The 21,877-nt window shown below is 38.7% G+C and overlaps 1 protein-coding gene across 6 annotated transcripts in view; it reads left to right on the forward strand.

Annotated features, from left to right (window-relative positions):
- Window positions 1-21,877, forward strand: part of synj1 (synaptojanin 1) — a 71,834-nt gene that overhangs the window by 19,274 nt on the left and 30,683 nt on the right. For all 6 annotated transcript variants that reach the window (XM_042333837.1, XM_007906715.2, XM_007906716.2 and 3 more), the window contains exons 6-18: window positions 1,025-1,108; window positions 4,128-4,189; window positions 4,364-4,460; window positions 4,968-5,140; window positions 5,858-5,939; window positions 6,941-7,093; window positions 9,452-9,617; window positions 11,467-11,490; window positions 14,473-14,664; window positions 17,089-17,173; window positions 17,968-18,108; window positions 20,121-20,313; window positions 21,037-21,195. In XM_042333837.1, coding sequence (XP_042189771.1) covers window positions 1,025-1,108; window positions 4,128-4,189; window positions 4,364-4,460; window positions 4,968-5,140; window positions 5,858-5,939; window positions 6,941-7,093; window positions 9,452-9,617; window positions 11,467-11,490; window positions 14,473-14,664; window positions 17,089-17,173; window positions 17,968-18,108; window positions 20,121-20,313; window positions 21,037-21,195 — 1,611 coding nt within the window. The remainder of the gene's footprint in view (window positions 1-1,024; window positions 1,109-4,127; window positions 4,190-4,363; window positions 4,461-4,967; window positions 5,141-5,857; window positions 5,940-6,940; window positions 7,094-9,451; window positions 9,618-11,466; window positions 11,491-14,472; window positions 14,665-17,088; window positions 17,174-17,967; window positions 18,109-20,120; window positions 20,314-21,036; window positions 21,196-21,877) is intronic.

Raw genomic sequence — 21,877 nt, forward strand, 5'->3', positions numbered from 1 at the left:
CCACCATCGGTGGCGAAGCTTTCAGCCATTACGCCCCAAAACTCTGGAACTCTCTTCCTCTATCCCTCCGCCATGCCCCTTCCTTCCCCATCTACAGGTTACCCATAAAGGCCTTCTTCTTTGACCGTGCCTATGGTCATCTTCCCCCGGTTTGTTTTCACAGTTATGATAAAATAGTCAGCAACTTATTGAGAACAGCTGGATTGTTTACATATATAATAATAATAATCCTTGCATTTGATATAGCGCCTCAGTGCATCTTCGAGATGTCTCACAAAGCAGTTCACAGAATATACTGTAAAGCGAATTGGCTCTATATTTTGTGGGTGAAAATATATACATTCAGTTAAATAATCAAGAAACATCATATGATATTTTCCAGCGATATTTTGTGTATGATATCTGACTGTGTTTGTTAGAAGAATCTGCTAGCTTTTGAGGATCAATTGGGGCCCTTTTTTCTTCTGGTCAGAAGAGTGCAATCTAGTGCATGACCTTGTGCTGGCTGGTACTGCATTACATGACTTAAAATGAAACCGGAGTAAATGGCTGATGGTTGAGGTTAGAGTCAGAGTACTAAATATAGGGCCTAGTTATGTTATTTGAAGGAAGGGCAAGTGTCCAAGCTGGCAGTGTATTGTGAAACGAATAAAGGGGAATCATCTTTTTTTAGTTGGGCTATTTTGTGGGGTTTTTTTAGCAGATAAAGGAAATGGTTTTGCTGGTGGATTTAAATAACCACGTTTGCTCGATGGAACTTCTTTTTCCATCTACTTCTCTTTTTCTGTTCAGATCACCCTCCCATTACTTAGTAATAATATTAATAATAATAATCCTTGCATTTGCTATAGCCCCTTATCACGTGAACCGCATTAATGATTAATAATGATTATTAATGATTAATGATTAATCATTAATCATTAATGATTAATAAATACTGCTTTAATGAATAATAAATAATTATTGTGCATGCTATCTTGCAGCCTATTTCAGCCAATAATACAGTACTCTTCTCTCCCTGCAGGTGATATTCTTGGATGACTGTGTAACCTCTTTTATTCAGATCAGAGGTTCTATCCCGTTGTTCTGGGAGCAGCCGGGCATTCAGGTTGGTTTTCTAAATAGTGCTGTACTTCAAATTGAAAGGATTGAAGTTTTTATTGATTTAGAGTGTGGCCGGATAGGATATGTTCACGTTTAAGAATGGCAGAAAACCCAGCTTCTAAATAGAAACAACATTTTTGAGAAATTTATCCTCATAATCCTTGCATTTGACGCAGCACCTTATCACGTTGTCAAGGCATCTCAAAGCGCTTCACAAAATATACTGTAAAGTGAATTGACATATATTTTGTGGGCTAAATGCGGTAGCCAATTGCGCACAGAGTGTCCCACAAAGAGTCTTAAAATATCGATAAGGCGCTCTATCAAATGCAAGGATTATTATTATGAGATTTTCAGATTTCTGGGATCGTATTACAACACTCCTAGCAGCTGAAGCCGAAAATCTGTACTCTGTTCTTTCCCAGAAAACAATCAGATGAGGCAATATTTTTAGACTACAATTTTATTGCAGGTACCTTCTTCCTTCCATCTTCCATCATTGGCTTTTTGGGCTTGCCACAAATGTCAGGGAATTTGCAGCACGCATGGTCAAAAGTTAACGAAATGAGTATTTTCCATAGCATTTGATGAAATTTAAATTGGATTAAAAACTGGGTGGCACAGTGGACGGGGGCGCCACTGTACTGCACTGTGAACGAATATGATTTAGCTTCTTAATCTTGGTCATTACTTTGGCACGTTGGCAAACAGTTCAGATGGACGTGGTGATGAATTCCTCTGAATTCCCCCTCCGCTCAAAAGATAAGGTGTGAGACTGCAAGTCACATTGTGGGCTAAGGAATTTACACAATTTTAAAGCAGAAACACCTATTGATAAGGTAGTTACAGTGGCAGTGAGGCAGATGGATCGAATGGGTTTGCTCACACACAGATGGCTACGCGCAGTGATCTTTTTGCTTATAATTGGCATTTCCCATCATGCAAACATAATGCAAATCATTATTTTAATGATCTGCCTACAACAGAGCCCAATGTTAAACCATTGGAAAATAATCACTACAGAGTTTTAGTAAATTAAATTGACTTGTTTAAGGTTCTGTGGTGAGTTCAGTACTCAAAATACTGATAGCTGGTGCACTATTCCATGTGAATCTGTTCAGAACGTAGGCTAGTTAGTAACGCCAGGCACATTGGTACAACCTATTGAACAGATGGAACTGCACTCCAGTTGCATTACCTCTAAGCCTCCCGAAAGCTGATGGCAAGCTCTGAAGGGCAAGATTCTGCTGGAGTTGTTTACCATCTGTCATTACAAGAAAAGAGAAAATGCGAGGTTATAAATTTGAAAGAGAGAAAACACAGTATTATAAATTTGAAATTTGAATTCCAGCAGTAGAGGCTTGGCCTTGGAAATAATACAATGCAAGAAGACATTTTGAGCATCATTGGGCTGAATTTCCAGTCAGCATTATAGGTTACCCCCTTGGCAATCCATGGTTATAATCTTATTTATTACCCATCTGGAATTTCAGACTGCACAAACCCAATTTCTATGCAAATAATAATAATGATAATAATCCTTGCATTGATATAGGGCTTTATCACGTCTTCGAGACGTCTCAAAGCGCAAAATCCTATGTAATGTAGTGACTTTATGTTCTGTAGGTGATTGCTGAAATGACCAATTTTATCTTGGGGTTTGTTTGCCTGGATACAGGAGATATATTGTTATTAATATATTCCCTTCCCTTTTTAAAAAGGCCCATGGGATCTTTAATATATGTCAGTGAAAGGTATTCTATGCTCATTTATATATCCTAGGGATATATTAATTTAATAAAGCATCAGATTTGATTTGCTGTGATAAATTATGATTGTATGGTTACAATTTTTTTTCCCGAATCCTTCTGAATGAATTAATTGAAGGCAAGATTTGTGTTGTAGTATTGTCAAAATATGGGTCTGCCGATTGATATAACTAGCTTAAAAGTAAATTGATGTGGAGCAGGGAAAATGAACCATGGCAAGTTTTCTAAACATAATATAATAGTAATCCTTGCTATTTGATATAGTGCCTTATCATGTTGTTGAGACGTCTCAAAGCACTTCACAGAATATACTGTAAAGTGAATTGACAATATTTTGTGCGTGAAATCCGGCAGCCAATTGCGCACAGTTGGAGATGAATAGGAAATACGGAGATGAAAAGAACCAAATGCAGTAAAACCTGTAGATCTTTAACCATAGAACCTCATTATAAGGCACTTCATTATAATCCCGGTTTGCTTATGTTGGGGTCTGGCTTCTACATTTACTTACCCCGACAATTCAAAATGAAGTTGCAGTTGAAAATAGAAAGAAATTGAAGGTCTATGGTGAAAGAGCAGGGGAGTTGGACTAGTTGAGTAGCTCTTTCAAAGAGCCAGCACAGGGACGATGGGCTGAATGGCCTCCTTCTGTGCTGTAAAATTTTATTCTAAGCGTAATCAGCGCTTCAAATTGTTTGAGGGCAAGGAAAACGCCCCAAAGTCCGATTTTTTCGCAGTTTCTAATGATTTTATAGTGACTATAAACTGTAGAATAATGATTTTATAGTTTAGAGTTTTAGCTGGTTAGACTCTCAACAGGTACCCCAATGCACACTCTGTGGTCCCCAAGCCTTGGCTCTTGCCAACCTGCGTCTAATACCTTCTGGAATTGGGTACGCGGGATGTGTCCCTCCAGGGAGAGAGAGTGCGCAGTCCATTCCAACAATCGATCTCTGGGATTTCCATGTGTATGTGGGATACGTGGAATTCTCAGCTTGGTTTGGATACTCTGAAGCACGGTGATGGGTTTCCACACATGTCAGACACCTGGCTGACCAAAACAAAATAATAGTTTAGGATCTTCACTGTACTTATTTCATTGCCAACCTTCTCTTCCTTTGAGATGGCTTAGAACATTATTTTAGTATAAACATAGTTCCCATTATTTAAGACGTCCCACCTTTTTCGAAAATTATTTATTTTTGATGTTGATATTTGAATGAGATCATTTTAATTTTTTTTGTGTTGTTGTAGGTTGGGTCTCATCGTGTACGATTTTCCAGGGGGTTTGAAGCCAATGCACCTGCATTTGACAGGTACAGAAACCGACTTTATTGGAGACTTTGATTGACTTATTGGGACATTGTAATAGTAGATTTACGTTTTTGTAGTACGTTTAAATAGACCTGTACAAAACATTTTATGTATTAGGAGGTAAAACTGAATGTTCTCCATTCTAAAAAATATTGCTTTAAAACCTTCTTAAACAGACATTTACGAGCACTTAAACAGCAATATGGGAAACAGATAATAATTAACCTCCTAGGAGTGAAAGAAGGGGAACACATGCTTAGTAAAGCCTTCCAAGTAAGTAACTGGACTTAATGTTGCAAGAACAAGTTTCACAACACATCAGTGTTGAGAAATCAATGCTATAATCTGTCTCTTTTCATTATTATTTTGGAAAAAAACTGTTTTACTTAAATTGCTTTCCCAGTCTTTATTTTCAAACATTCATATTGAAACATGACTGACTATAATTTTGTTCTGCCATTTCATTTTTAATAGTAAAGTATGTTAATTTTGAATGGAGAACAAATTCTGCCTTTTTGTTCTACATAATAATAATAATCCTTGCATTTGATATAGCATCTTATCCTGTCATTGAAACATCTCAAAGCGTTTAACAGAATATACTCTGAAGTAAATTGATTGTATAAAAAATTGGAGTATCATTTGTTTGGTAGTGATACAGTAGCATAACTCAGGCATAGGGGCCTATTCCTGTTCCTCTGTATTTGTAGTGTGTGTGAATGAAACTAGTAATGGAAAGCTGTGCTTTACACTGACTTGTTATCTCCTTCTCTATGCCAGAGTCACCTGAAGGCCTCTGTGCATGCTAACGATATCCTCATGGTGAATTTTGACTACCACCAACAAGTGAAAGGTGTGAAGTCAGATAAACTTAGCACCCTGCTGAAACCCAAACTGAAACCATTTCTAGAAGATTGCGGTTTCTTTTATTGTGATTCTAATGGAGTTCAGAGGTACGTCAGCATTTATACTTTCCCAACATTAATAATGATAATCCTCACATTTTGTACAGCCCCTTTCACGTCGGGAGGACTTATCGAAGTTCTTTGCAGAATTTACTGTAAAGTGGGAATTACTGCGTATTTTATAGGCGAATTCGACAGCCAGGTTGCGTATATCAATGTCCCAAAAGCACCCATGAAAGTAAATCATACAATCATAGAATTATACAGCACAGAAGGAAGCCACTGGGCTCATCGTGTCTGTGGCGGCTCTTTGAAAAGAGCTGTCCAAATCAATCCCACTGCTCTCTCCCCATAGCCCTGCAAACTTCCTCCCCAAATAATTATCTACTCTCTTAAAAGTTGTTATTGAATCAGCTTCCACCACCCTTTCAGGCAATGGATTCCAGATCCGAACAACTCACTGTGTGAAAAAATTTCTCCTCACGTCCCCTCTGTTTCTTTTAACAACTGTTTTAACTCAGTGTCTTCAGATTATTGACCCACCCACCAGTGGAAATAGTTTCTCCTTGTTCACCCTATTGAATCTCCTCATGAGCAAATTTATCTTGGGGATTGTTGGACAAGGCACCGGGAGAACTCTCTTCTCTTTTCGAATCGTACCTTGGGGTCTTTATTGTCCACCTGAACAGGCAGATGGGACGGGCTGAATGACCCATTCGAAAGATTCAAACTATAGTTGAAGCAGAATATTTTCTTTTCCTACAGGACCCAGACTGGTTCCATCAGAACCAATTGCCTTGACTGCCTTGATAGAACTAACAGTGTTCAGACATTCATTGGGCTGGAGGTAAAACTTTGTGTTGAAATTATTTATTATTGCAAAATATTTCTTTTACTCTAGCACAAAAGATTAATAGCGATGAACAACTTTCCAGGAGCCCAGAATATCTCATGGTCTTAGCCTTAAAAGCATTACCTTAATATTTAAGAGATCTTCTAAATGCCCTTTGTGTAAACAGGACGAGTTTGAAATAATAATAATTCTTGCATTTGATAGTCTTATCGTTAATTTAAGAAAATTCTTAAATTCAGTCGAATTTTGAAGCTGTTTTTCCCCAATTTTTAGGTACGCAGGTACCAACTTAAGAATGAATTGAAGAACATGCCAATTTCTATATAATCTTAAATTTTGGGCATTTAGAAGATCTATTTTAAGACATTTAGAGGATGACCTTTAGTTATGAAGATGTGTTTCAGTGCTCAATGTAGTACATTGTAATGATGTCTTGAGTTTGATCCACTGGCAATAAAATAATGCTTTCGAGTTTGAATCCATTATTGTTTGAACAGAAATCCAATTTCCCAATAGACTATTTTTACCAGACATTTGCACAGTTTTCACAGGAAGCTGCAAGCAGAATCCAGCTATCTGCCCTCAATTATTCATTCACAAGAACAGTTAATAAATTGAATAAATTCTGCAATACTACAACATGAATTATTAATTAAAACGTTTTTAAACTTTTAAATAGTGTATTCTGTAACGGTGAAGTTGAAGGGAGCATAACTTTGAATGACGTAGAAATTTATATTTCAACCGCTTTATCATTCCCTCATCAACTGCTTAGGTGAGTCCAAAAATTGTTAGAATTTATATTGCAAACCACGATCAGAAGGAATGAAGTGCTTGAAATAGTGTCTTGTTTTTAACCTTAATGATAACTAATAGCCTATCTTTCATCAGGTATGTGGTATATTAAGTTGTCAGTTCCTCATTCGAAGTGGTAATGTGAATAAATCCAGAATGGATTGAGTTTTAACGGCTTGTTTTCTTCCTGCTCTACACAGATGCTTCCCAAGCAGCTAGAAAGTCTGGGACTTGCTGAGAAGCAGCAGATGGTCACAAGGTTTCAAGAAGTCTTTCGTTCTATGTGGTCAATGTGTGGCGACTCGATCAGTAAAATCTACGCTGGAACTGGAGCACTGGAAGGAAAGGCAAAGGTAAAGTCTTAGATGTTGGGTATTTTCCTAGAAAACCTGGTCAACAAAGGGGTGCAGGTAATAACTTCCACATTGGGTGTTTGGAGTTTTCAAGTAAGGCTTATTGTATGAATTAATGCTTTTATCATGAGTAATGTCTTCATCGGCATTTTCAGTTTCCTTTTCAATTAGAGCAATTCTCCCTCACACTTCAAGGGACTCAACTATACTTTTGTCCTGATGGAAGATCTGATGAATTGAGATTGTGAAACTGCACTCTGCAACTTTTTGAGGAAATTGTACCCACGCAGTACAGCACTTTATCCGGCAAGGACTGTCTAGCTCACTGGTTTGAGGAGCTGTCTAACACTTCCGAGTCTCATTGATGAGCCAGACAGGTTGATCAACCATCAACAGTGCCTTTATAATAATAATAATAATGATAATCCTTGCATTTGATATAGCGCTTTTCACGTCTTCTAGACGTCCCAAAGCGCTTCACAGAATATACTGTAAAGTGAATTGACTGTATATTTGTGGGCGAACGCAGCAGCCAATTGCGCACAGCAGCGTCCCACAAACAGTCGTAGATTGAAAATGACCAATTTATTATTGTTTTTGGTTTTGGAGGGATTATTATTAGGCTCTGTGTGGAGTAAGGAAACTTGCCCGAGGTTTCGCCCTCTGCCTGGAATTGAACCCAGGTCTCTCGCTTGCAAAGCGAATGCTCTAACCACTGAGCTACAGGACTCCAATCCTTTGATTGATTGCAGTGAACCTGCCAACCTTCTGTCTCTCTACACCAACAACAATTTACATTTGTACAGCATCTTTCACGTCGGGAGGACGTCGCAAGGTGCCGGAGAATTAGGCATTTGTACCCGAGCTGGGGGTTGCGATCAGGAGGGGTGGAGGACAGGGAGGGTGACGTTAAGTAGGGTGACCAAAGGTGCAGTCGAAGAGGAGGGTCTTGGGACGGGCCTTGAAGGAGGTAGGGGAGGGAGAGAGCATTTTCAGTGATGGATTAGCACCAGGGAGCCCACTTATCCTTCCAGGGGGAAATTTTATTAAAACAAGGTAGTTATTTTGTTGACCTGAAAGGGGTGAAGAGATAAGATATTTGTGGAGTCCTGTAGCTCAGTGGTTAGAGCACTCGCTTTGCAAGTGAGAGACCTGAGTTCAATTCCAGGCAGGGCGAAACCTTGGGCAAGTTTCCTTACTCCACACAGAGCCTAATAATAATCCCTTCAAAAACCAAAAACAATAATTAATTGGTCATTTTCAATCTACGACTGTTTGTGGGACATTGCTGTGCGCAATTGGCTGCCGCGTTCGCCCACAAATATACAGTCAATTCACTTTGCAGTATGTTCTGTGAAGCGCTTTGGGACGTCCTCCCGACGTGAAAAGCGCTATATCAAATGTAAGGATTATTATTATTATTATTAAGTCGGAACCTTTGATTCCAATCCAGTGCTCAGCCAACTTGAGTTTTTCTGAATGGTTTCCTTTTAATGAAAACCACTTGAACAGTCATGGAATATTGGGATTGTTTCTGCCTCTTTTAGTTGTGTTTAACTATTGCAGCTCGACAGAGTAAGCTAGTATTGCTGAGAATTGATAGAAAAATCCCAAATATTTTTACAATCGGCTAGAACTTGTGACGTCACAGTGTGGAATGGCAGTGTCTAATGTGGCTGTATGTTCTCTTTCAAATGATCTTTTTGAAGCATTGAATAAGGTTTTATCTTTGTTATAAGATGCTAATTTATCCCTGGTGGGTTTAACTACTGAGTGACGTTAGTTTGGCATGACTTATGTACATAGACCATTCCGTAATATTGATATGCTTGTGTTTTTCTTTCCCTGAAAATGCTTACTTTGGATGTTCTGTGTTATTCTCTAATGGTGAGTTAATATTCATTTTTTATATAAAAAAAAATTTTCTCCCTCCAAAAAGGGAATGATTCAGTAAAGAGAACTTTTTTAAAAAAAAACCACTAGATGCTGGAAATCTGAAACAAACACAGAAATGTCTGCAAATACACAGGAGGTCAATTGTCATCTCAAAGAGAATTGCTTGGCAGTTCGGGCACAGCTCTTCATCCGAATGAAACAACGATCACTCTTCTCTAAACTGCGGTTGATTTCCAGCATTTCTGTTCATACCCAGTTGTTCCTAACCTTCCTCTTTGCATTTTGCACTTCTGAATTTCCAACAGAAAGTACAAGTTTGCTTTTATAGTAGTGCAATACAGTTTAAACGTTTGATTATGATACAGGAATACCACTAGAGCTATTAATGAAGTGTAAAAATAAATAACTTATAATGATACACCATTGACATACTCGTAATAACGCATCTTTGTTCTTTTCCAGGGTGGAAAGCTGAAAGATGGAGCACGATCTGTGTCGAGAACCATTCAGAACAATTTCTTTGACAGTTCGAAACAGGAAGCCATTGACATACTGCTGTTTGGTAATACCTTGAACAGTGACCTGGCAGATAAAGCTCGTGCCCTCCTAACCACAAGCACTTTACATGGTAAGGTTACGCGTGCTGCTGAATCAATGAACCAACGTGTATCCAGTTGCTTCAGCATACGTCTTGCTCAGATGTAGAAAAGTCAACGAATAAGTACAGTGTAGAGTAGTTGTGGAATTTCCCAATTGTTTATGGATGATAAAGAATTGGGAAATCCATGCAACTGGATTTTGTTTATGCAATAATGTGAAGGTAAGTTTAAATGACAAAAAATGTTTTTACATTGAGGGTTGTTGGAATACAGGACACATCAGCATGAATGGCTGTTGTAGGTGAAACTTCACAACGTTCAAAGGCAAATTAGACAAATACTCGAGGAAAAATAATTTTAAAATATTGAAATAAATCCGCCAAAGTATTGATAAGTAATAGCATAAATACGATGTATTAATTGCAGTGCAATGTATTTATCCCAGCGCTTTGGGACGTCCTCCCAACATGAAAGGCACTGTATAAATGTAATTTTGTTGTTGTTGCAGTTGCAGTGGGGTATTGCAGCAAACAAGCCGAGAAGCGTGCCCGTGTCTGAAACCATTAGCGTAATGAAATCCATGAAATTAACTATTCAAAATTTTTCCAACACACCTTTTCTAAAGTTTTTAAATCTAAAGTATTTTTCTGAAAGTAAGACCTGCTGCTACTTTTGCTACATGTTGTAACCCATTGATTTTGGTCAAGCGGTGTGTGAAGCACTTTTGAATCAATGGAAAACTGCTGTATGTTTACAACATGGATTGGGGAGAGGGGCAGTAAAAAAAGTTAAGGGGCTGGTTGCCAGAGTGGACTGTAATCAAAGACTCACCATAGAATCTTGCAGTACAGAAGGAGGCCATTTGACCCATCGTGCCTGTGCCAGCTCTTGGAAGGAGCTTTCCAACTCGTCCCACTCCCACACAGCACATTTCTTATTAAACTATTGCTACTATTGTTTGTGGATTAGATTCCAGCAGAGGTCACAAAATCATCTTTCACGATCAGGTTTCAGCCTTCTGCAATGTAGTTGGTGTAAAAATGGAATGGATAATGCAGTTCATAAATAGTAATTGTGGTGGTTCTGCTTGTTTGAAAGTAATTCGACCACTTCCATTTTCATTGTTATTCATTTGCCTATTCCGTAACACAGGTCAATTATTTTGATTTTGTAATTTGAGCAAATTTGTCATTTGAGTCTGCTTGAACTGTACCTGTATTTGTTGATGTATGTGTTTGCAATGTGCTTTTCTACTTCCTTTTGATCTTCTGTCATGCGCTGGAAGCAGAATGCATCTTGGTGCAACTTAATTGTAAAAGTTTTACAATTGTCTACATGAGTCCACCTATTTTAGCACCCGAGTTGGCCAAAGTTTGAAAAATATATATTCAAAATCCGAGTGAGATTATTCAGTGCGTCGCTGAGCTATAAGGATCTGGAAGATCTCCCAGGTTAGATCTCTGGTCTGTGCTGAATTTGTTCATCACCCATAGTTGACTTGATTGCCAACAGTCGCTGTCAAAGATCACAAACAAATAAAGGCCACTTGCACAAATTACTAGAAGGCACCGAGGGCCTGTGGATAGTAGACTGAAGGGCATATTGTTTTTAAGAGGGAGGGACGTCAATTGGAAGAGGGGGAAAAAAATCCCTTGAGATGATTCTTAATCCTAACAATATTTTACAAAGTCAACATAATCCAGGGGCACACATTACAATGTAAGAAGGAAATAAGTTGCACCATCTGTTCAAATTGTGTTCTTCTAGCAAGATCTTTTGTATCGCATGATAAAAATTTCATTTGGTTCATGTAACAAGCCTTCCTATGCTTAACTGTGTTTAACGCTTGTTCTTCTTCTCCTCTTGCTGTGCCTGCAGTTCCAGAACTGACACTCCAATCAGGTATAGTGCTTTGCCTAAAACCTTCAGATGTACAGCAGTCTTTGCTCCCTTTTTCACGTGCCTTTCTTTCACAACACCTGTGTTTTTTACTATACCTGCCTTGACACTTTAGATTTTTAATGAGAGCTAAATCTTAATAAGTGTTTCAGTCTGCATAGAAAGCAAGTGTAATTTGGAGATGAATCCCATTTTGCACGCTCTGAATTTAAAGGACACTTTTATGAATAAGTTCTTCTCGCATCGAGGGATTAAAATGATTTGCTTCTTCATGTACATTAAGCATAGTTTAAAGAAGAAATTATTATATTGTACGATGCTACAGAATATGACTTCTGTGTTGCTGGGTAAGGTGGTTGGAAGGCGAAGAATGTATCTGTCGGGAGATAGAGTTGGTGTTGAGTGTTGAAGATTTATGTTTGGATGAATACTTTGAGTTTTTTGCTTGGCGTCTGGAGGGATCATAAAGTATTTCTGCTGAACTTTCCTCAGGAGATTGGTTATTGGGATGATTCCATGATGAGATTTTTGTGTGGTCTGTTGAAGGAGCAGGCTTCCTGAACTGAATGTTTTATCCTTGTCTTTTGTTTGATAAAGGGAGTCATCTTTAGACTTTGTTTCTATCACTTCTTATATCCTGAATTACAAACTGTCATTCAAGTCGGGTTGGAAGCTTTTGGTTTGTGTGGAACCGAATGATATTCCAAATGGGGAATGTGTGTTGTGGTCAGAGTTCTTCATTTCTGATGTTGATGGAGCAGAACTTCGTTTAAGGGGAAGTTCAACATTAAAATATCCACTTCCACATGTCTGCAACCTTCAATTCTGCAGTATTCGACCAGCAAACAAAGGGCGACTGAGAGCAACTGGCAAGTGTTGCGTTATCTCCCTTTAAAGCATTTAGGATTAAGGGGCAGTCTTAGTGCCACTCTTCTTTGATTTAACAACTACAAAATTACATTTGTATAGCGCCTTTCACATTAGGAGGATGTACCTTGGTGCTGGAGTCAAAGCAGAGTAAGAAATGTTGGTGTAGTGATTAACATGTTTCACAAATGTGATTTAATTTGCTAAATCTGCTCGCGACACCTGAAACAAAACAATGGAAAACAAAAATAATGCACAAAAGAATTTTAATTTACGCTTTGGTTAATCATAAACAGATGAACTTTTCCCCGTAATCTTTTAAGAAAGGTTCCTATAGTTAGGTTAAAAACGTGCCCATCAGATTTTCGGGTTTCCTGTATAAAGTAAAAGTTATAAATTGTTATGTTTTCTCAGATTTGACACAAGTTTGAAGGCGTTTATGAAGAAGGAGATAGTACGAGGTGGTTACTGAAGGAATTTGTATCTCAGTTAGATGTTCTTGAAAAAAGTTTTAATGTGTGTTTTAAAACATTCTAGCAGTTGATACACTTTCATTCATTTAGCTTTGTGAAAAGTAATCTTATGTATAGAGTTGTAGAATGCTAAAAGAAAGTGGCAATGGATTGATTACTTGTCCGTGTTCTATAAACGTTGCTTAAGAGAGCAATACAGATATAAAGAGCAGGAAAGCTATGAATGTTCACTGGAGTTTTCGGACCATGATCATCAGTATAACGAGAAGGCATTTGAAGGATTGTGGGGGAGATTGGAAGAAACCTTTTCATGTTATAAAATGGAATGTTTTGCCAAATGTAGCTATTGAGACTTGAAACCATAATATATTGATTAAAAATGGGAAGGGTAAGAAGAGATGAGCAGTATAACAACTATGGAACAAGGAATTAAGAATAAAACAGCTGGCTTCAATGGGGGAGCTAGCAGTGACATAAATTCTATATTATATACAAATATATATATATATTAGGTGCGTAACCATACTATATTGCTTCTAATACCTTGCTTGCTACATTCCCACTTTACTTTCCACATCCTGTTAATATTTCTGTGCCTTTTTTGTCAGAATTCTTCTTTCATATACAACTTGTACAGTTCCAACTTTCATTTATGCGTTCCCATGTTGCAGTGCTATTTATGCAGTACCTTTGTGCCTCTCTTTTGAACCGTGGAATTTCTTCCATGCCTCATGCTTCTTCCATACCTCGTGCTAGGTTCCCCCGTGTGGAGGAGAGAGCATTGAAGATTTCAATGACGATATTGTCACACTTAGTGTTTCCTTCATGTTCGTAGTTTGTCCCCTCCTCATCAAATGTATTCTTCCATCTCTCCATCAGTATGTTAACCAGCATCAACCTAGCTCTGCACTGACACTTTTTCTAACATATATGCACTTTCTAGGTGTATTTAAATGTTTTAAGCTTATGGAAGCCACGCAATCATTTGAGAAGTTTAAGATCGTTATTGTAGGAGTATGATTGGGGTGTTCACCGAGACACATTCTTGTCCTCTAGCTGGATAGACAGGATGGTTTATCCTGTAAGTTTTTCTGCAGCTGAGACTGTTTCTTTTCCATTGTCAACCAATGGAGATGGAAGACCAGTCAAGTAAGCTACATGCAGTCAAGATCCTCCTTTGCTGAGATTGAATGAATGAAAAACTGCTGTGTGCTGCAATTGGCTGCCACATTTCACCCACAAAGTACAGTCAATCCACTTCACAGTATATTCTGTATATCAAATCAAGGATTATTATTATTCATGCCTTACTAACATGTGCTAGTCCACTTAGAAGCCTGCCAGAAAACTCATTAGGTTTATTTTTAATTTGGGCAAATCACACCAGTAATAGCTTCTCTGTGATTGACTTGGCTGTAATTGAAATAATGTACACAGGCCATTAGAGCTGCTGAATTCACACCTCCCTTGTTCCCTCTGGCCTTTTTATCCACTCCTCCCACGTGAAAAGGCTCTTCCCTTTGTCTAGAAATTATAAAAGGATTAGATGTATTCACAGAACTGACTGCCTTACACGATGAGGCTATAAGATGAATTATTCTTTCTCTAAATTTTGTTATGGGAAATATATGTTTCTGTTTTACAGCCTCCCCTCGAATCTTGCACGGAATGTGTCAAAATTATCATAAGTACACAGTACCAAAACATATACGAATCTGTGTTGGAACCTGGAATGTGAATGGGGGAAAACAATTTCGCAGTATCGCTTTCAAGAATCAGACACTCACTGACTGGTTATTAGATGCACCAAAATTAGCTGGTGTTCAGGATTTTCAAGGTAAGAATCCAGCATTTCATATAAATTTTATCGTAATCGATTGGCGGATTGCTTTTCCGGGGATAATCGCTTGGTCTTGTAGCTTACTGTTTAGAGCACTCACCTCGCAAATGAGAGGATCCGGGTTTGATTCCTGGGTAAGATGAAACATTCCTACTCCACCCACACTCACGCCTCTGTTTACCTAGCAATAAGTAGGAACCCGTTTGTTAGTCAGCTGGCGGATTGCTTTCCGGGGATAATAATCCCTTAAAAAATAATAATAATTTTGGTCACTCAACCCATGACTTTGTGGGATGGTGCTGTGCGCAATTGGCTGTCGCATTTCGTCCACAAAATACAGTCAGTTTATTTTACAGTGTGCTCTGTGAAATGCTTTGAGACATATCAGTATGTGATAAGACAGTATATCAAATACTATTATTATTATATTTAGTGTTTTCAGCTGTATAGAAATATGTCTAATTCATCCTGACTGTAGCAGGTTGTTAAGAAGACATGTCTATCATATTTTGAGTTGTATCAGGATAAACTAATCTATCTGAGCAAGAGATGTATTTTATTTGATTCAGCAGATGTCAACCTGGCTCAGGTTGCAGCACGCTCACCTCAGAAGGTTGTGCATTGGAGTTACACACTGGGAATTTGATCTCATAGTCTCACCTCCACACTTAATTTGCAGTGCTAAGGGGGCACTGCACTGTCGGAGGTGCCATCCCTTGGGTGAGACATTAACCCAGAATTGAAGCGCTCTGGGACGCTACCCTGTGTGAGGTGTGCTATATAATAATACTACTAATACTAATCCTTGCATTTGATGTAGCGTTTTATCAGGTCTTTGAGACGTTTCAAAGCACTTCACGGAATATACTGTAAAGTGAATTGACTGTATATTTTGTGGGCGAAACACAGCAGCCAATTGCGCACAGCAGCGTCCCACAAACAGCCGTGGATTGAAATGACTAACTTATTATTATCANTTTTTTTGAAGAAATTATTACCACTGGAAAAGTGATTCGTCAATCGACTAACAACCGGGTTCCTACTTACTGTTGGGTAAACAGAGGCATGTAGAGTGAGGAAATTTGTCCAGCATTTCGCGCTGCCCGGGAATCGAACCCAGGTCTCTCGCTTGCGAGGCGAATGCTCTGACCACTGAACTACAGGACTCCTCAAATATAAATATAAATTATTAAATATAAATGCAAGCTGTCGTTGTTGTTATGGTTGTCTACTTACTTAAGGGGACGTTAAAGATCCACTGTACTATTCAAAAAGAAAAGGGAGTTTCTCTTGATGTCCTGGCCAACAATCCTTCAGATAAAATTGATGATTCATTTAATGACTGTGTGTGGGTTATTGTTGTGTGCAAATTGGCTGCTGCAAATACACAGTTGCTTACAAGTACAATTGTTACACTTCAGCTATTACACTCATGAAAAGATTGGTGCTATAACAGACGCAAGGAATGCAGTGAGTCTAGTTCTTCAATGCTCAATTTATTTTGCTGGGGCCAAACCTGCTGTACCAATGGCAATAAAGGGATGTGCAGCTGGGTATTCATATTTCCTGTTTCATATTGCTTTGAAATTGGCCCGAAAATCGTGTTGGAGCACCTTGGTTCGTGATGTTTAATGACTAGGATTTGGACATTTTATGCTGCACTGGGGGCAAATGGCATTGTTTCTGAAACCCACTACTCTAGGATTATTCCTTCATACAAAGAATAGTGAGAACACTGAATGTACTGAAACACAAGACTGCAGACAACAAATTGTCTGGGTTGACTATTAACAGGGAAAAGACAGTAACATAGGAAGTAAGGACTTCAAGGTCGGTACACAGAGAAACTGATATAATGGGATTAAAAGGTTTAAAAAACAAAGAGAAGAACAGGCTTGAATAGCTGAATGGCCCGCTCTTATGTTCCTATTTGAGCGTTATATTCCTAAGAGAGGCTCCTGGGTGATGTAGTATCGCTTAGCCCCTTCTTACACCTCATATTTGGCAATGAATTGCTGCCCAAACCACAATGATTCTGTACCAGATGTGCAGTGTAGCCCTTCTTTTGCCCCAGAATATACAGTCACCTCCCCCCTCCCCCCCCCCCGACCCCAGCTCAGGTCTGAGATGCTGTACACTGTCCAGCACCTTGGGACGTCCTCCCGACGTGAAAGGCACTATACAAATGTAATCTTGTTGTTGTTGTCAGTTCACTTTACAGTATATTTTTTGAAGCGCTTTGAGATGTCTCGAAGATGTGATAAAGCACTGTATGAAATGCAAGGATTATTATTATCATGAGGATTTCATGAGTACATGACTCTTTTTACTTGTTTGAACTTCCTGGATGTGTTTGTTCAATAACTTTATTCAAAGTTTTCTTGAACAGTTTCATTTTCCAAAATTTTTTTTTCATTCCAGACAAGAAAGACAAACCGGTGGACATTTTTGCTATTGGTTTTGAAGAAATGGTTGAACTGAATGCCGGGAACATTGTAAGTGCAAGGTAAGTAGTACTGAATTTCCTTTTAAAGTCTCAGCTTTCACACAAAGAAAATTAACGAAAAACAAACCATGAGCCCTTTCGATCAGTGTCTCTTCTGTGTCATGGCTCTAGATTTTAGTTTACAGTACATTTTATTTGAAATTTAAAGGGGCTATTTACATTGAATTAAATTATAGCACATTGGAAATGTGCATTGATCGGCCATGTAATGCCAGCTTTGTGCTTCTTTATTGAAGTGCCTCAAAATATCACTTTAGGAGTATCTGAATCATATCAGATTAGTCATCATCCAGTGCTGCAAGTCACAGCAGAATAGGAACAGCAGTAGACCATTCAGACCCTTGAGCCTGTTCCGCCATTCTATTAGATCACGGCTAATCTGTACCTGAAATCTAATTACCCGCCTTTGCCCCATATCCCTTGATACCCTGACCTAACAAACATCTATCCACCTCAGTCTTGAAAATGTGAATGGATCCAGAATTCAGTCTTTTGGGGAAAGGGACTTCCACATTTCCACTACCCTTTGCGTGAAAAAATGCTTCCTGATTTTACTCCTAAATGACCTAGCTCTAATTTTAAAATTATGCCCCCTTGTTCTGCTGTAAGTGAATTGACTATATTTTGTGGGCAAAACGCAGCAGCCAATTGTGCACAACACTGTCCCACAAACAGTCATGGATCGAGTGTCCAAATATTTTAATAATAAATAAATCAATATAAATACTTCCTTGTAAGCATTCCTGCACATGCCAGTTTTTTTTTAATTAATCACTTCTATAACTGTTTGACAGCACCACTAATCAGAAAGTGTGGGCCGCTGAGTTGCAGAAGACCATCTCCAGAGATCTCAAGTATGTTCTGTTGGCTTCCGAGCAACTGGTTGGCGTCTGCCTGTTCATCTTCATCCGACCCCAGCACGCACCGTACATCAGGTCAGTCTGTTGCGTGAGTACAGATCATGAAGCGCTGTATTTTTACTGTTGACTGTTTGCGCAAAGGTATTTATGAACAGGATACTTGTGTTAAATATTTAATGGATTTGATTTGGAGGAAAAAAAACTTTGGTTTTACCAAGGGACGTAAATCAATAGGTATTGGGGGTGGGGGTGTAGCTGGTTGACTTCTTTATTTTAATCCTGAACTGGTTTGTCATGCAAGATTGTTATAAAATGAACTGAAGCAAAATCTAACTGCTATTTCAAATTGTGACAAAGTGATATGGAGAACATCTCTCAAAATCTGACACCAGTAATGGATATAGAAAACAACTCTGGTGTGACTTTGACAGCGATTTTGTAGCAAGTAGTGACTGTTTTTACTTGCACGTTCAGATTATGGTACTGCACGGCAACTGATTTTTATTGACATTGGAAGCAGTCTGTTCTGGCATTACAGTGACAATCAATATGTTGTAGATTATAGGAATATTTTACAAGGACAAACTGGAACTTGCAAGGTTAGCCAGTTAAGAACAATCGCTAGCAATAATAACCTGTTACTGAATATCACAGAGCTGGGAGAACTGTACATGAATAGTTTAACTAGTTTTGTGCTTTCATTAACCATACAATCTAGTTTAGATTTAAGCGCTCCGGGACCCTACCATGCATGAAGACCGCTATACAAATGCAAGTTGTTGTTCTTTAATTTAGTCCAATGTATTGCTTTCTACATGTTACAGGCTACATGCTGTTGAGAAATAATTTCTTAAACCACTGGTGAGAAATCCCAGCTGAATGTAGATTTATTCATTCGAGCATCCAGAATTTAGCTAAATTCTTGAATACCGGCTTAATTTCTCACCACAAGTACTCAATTCTGATGTGTAAGCTGCTATAAATTGGGCTGTAAAGTTAATATATATTTTAAAGAGAGGTAAAAGCTTTTTTTACTTAAATAGGCGCTCAGTAATTTTTATAAGAAACCTCACTCTGAAACTCAATAAATGTAAACAATAAATGTTATTGGCATTTTGGCTATTCGATCAAAAAGGGGATGGAACAAAGAAAGTTCTGTGGCCCATCTTGTCTGCCCAGACTGGCAACCCTTACCGTTTTTCTGCCCTTCGTGCTAGTTGGTTCCAGTTATTAATTACTTTCTGGGTAAAGAAATGTTTCATGGGTGTCTATCCTAACTTGTCTTTCACACTTTGCCCTTGTCCTCAAGACTTCTTATGTATAAAAGTATTGTTACAGATTTACTTTATCGTTTTTAAGCATTTTGTACATCTTGGAGACATTTCATTTTGAAGTCGAAGAGACTGAGCTTCTCTAGTCATTTCTTCATAGCTCTAACCTTGGGAATCAGCTTCATTGCTCTCCTCTGCAATGTTTCTAGAGCTTGTCCAGTTCTCCTTATGTTGTCGTAGGTAGAACTGTACAAAGTACTCCAGATTATAGGTTGTACATTTGACGTATGCAGCTATTTAGGAGCAGAAGTAGGCTATTCAGCTCCTCAAGCCTGTTCCTTTAGATTATAGGTAATCTGTACCTCAACTCCAATTACCCGCCTTTGCCCCATATCCCATGATACCCTGACCTAACAAACATCTATCCATCTCAGTCTTGAATTGAATGGATCCAGCATTCACAGTCTTTTTTGGGGGGGAGAGAGAGTTCCAGATTTCCACTACCCTTTGTGTTTAAAAAAAAAAGCATTTCTTGATTTCACTCCTAAATGGCCTGGCTCTAATTTTAAGATGATGCCCACCTTTTTCTGGATTCCCCACCAAAGGAAATAGTTTCTCTGTAGCCGCCCCACATCAAATCTCTTTATCGTTTTAAACACCTCAATCAGATCACCCCTCAATCTTCTAAACTCAAGGGAATACAGAACAAGTTTATGCAACCTGTCCTCGTAATTTAACCACTTAACTTATTTTCCAGTGGATGTAGTGAATGCTGACTGTTATGTTACTGATCTAAGTCATGGTTTCCTTTTCCAGGGATGTAGCCGTTGACACAGTAAAGACTGGAATGGGAGGAGCGACTGGTAACAAAGGGGCCGTTGCTGTACGCATGCTTTTCCACACAACCAGTCTGTGTTTTGTTTGTGCACATTTTGCTGCAGGCCAGTCGCAAGTCAAGGAAAGGAATGAAGATTACATTGAAATCTCTCGCAAGCTGAGTTTTCCGATGGTACGTATCGATGAATAATTCCAATAAATGAATGAGTAAAAATATTGAATCATCATTCCCATTTTAAACCATAACCTTGTTGCACATTGTAAAATGCAAAAAAGGTCCAATTAGGTGATTCCACAGATTATTTTTAAATGCCCATCATATTTTTCAAATAACAAAAAAAATTGTTGTTTTCGCGAAGCGCTTTGAGACGTCTCAAAGACAAGATAAGACTCTATATCAAATGCAAGGATTATTTATTTATGTTGTATATAAAATGCAGCTACCAGTGATATCAACTATTAATATTTCTGTAAAAAAAAATTGATGGTGTTAAACTGAACTTGAATGAAACTTGAATGACATTGCATTCGGAGGACACTGCAATAACGGTCTCACTAGGGGTTTGTTTTTGTCCATTTTGCTCTTAATTGCATTAAACATTGAATGTCTGTGTTAATTAATGACTGGCTCCAGCTCCCTGCTTGTCCCTCCTGGCCGAGGTTTCAGCCACTATATCCCGAACCTCTGGAACACTCTTCCTCTAGCCCTCCGCCTTGCCCCTTCCTTCCCCATCTTCAGGTTGCGCTTGAAGACCTTCCTCTTCAACCGGACCTATGGTTGGTTACCTTCTCCCAACTCAGTGTGGTGCTCTGCCACTGTCAAACCTCTGCCTGAGGGGCGGTATATAAGTGTAAGTTGTTATATTTCTAAACTTTGTTTTCTTGCTGTCCCCAGGGAAGGTTACTGTTTTCCCATGATTATGTCTTTTGGTGTGGAGATTTCAACTACCGCATTGATCTTCAGAATGAAGATGTTAAAGAGCTGATCAGACAGCAGAACTGGAAGAGTCTTCTATTAGGTGACCAGCTTCTGAACCAAAAAAGCATTGGAAATGTAAGTTGCAGTTTTCCTGTGAATGTTGAAAATGTCAGTGTATTTTTAAGGTGATCACAAGTACATTCTTTGTCTAGCTGGGACCCATTAGAGCTTTGGCTCACATAATAATAATCCCTGCATTTGATACAGCGCCTTCTCACGTCTTCGAGACGTGTCAAAGCGTTTCACAGAATATACTGTAAAGTGAATTGATTATATTTTGTAGGCAAAACGCGGCAGCCAATTGCACACAGCAGTGTCACTCTGACAGTCATGGATTGAGTAACCAAATTATTATGTATTTATTTATTTACTTTTGAAGGAATTATTACCCCTGGAAAAGCAATCCACTGGGTTCCTAGGTAAACAGAGGTGCGTGGAGTAAGGAAACTTACCTTAGGTTTTGCCCCGCCCGGAAATCGAACCCTGGTCCTCTTGCTTGTGAGGCATGAGCTCTAACCAATACTCTACAGGACTCCATGTGATTGAGGATGTATCAATACCTCCACATACTTGGGTTACTGTGGTCCTGTCTACTTTTCCAGACATGCCTGCTCGGATCCAGTTCAGTTTCGGAATTTTCCAGTTCCAAGTCTAGTGTCGAACTGACACTAGACTTGTCTAGTGTCAGTTCGACACTGTCTGAGAGATTTAGTATTTCTAGGCTGTGCTACATTGAAAGGTCAAAATTGCAGAATTT

The sequence above is a fragment of the Callorhinchus milii genome, unplaced genomic scaffold (assembly GCF_018977255.1).
Source record: "Callorhinchus milii isolate IMCB2004 unplaced genomic scaffold, IMCB_Cmil_1.0 Scaffold4, whole genome shotgun sequence".
Classification (NCBI taxonomy): domain Eukaryota; kingdom Metazoa; phylum Chordata; class Chondrichthyes; order Chimaeriformes; family Callorhinchidae; genus Callorhinchus; species Callorhinchus milii.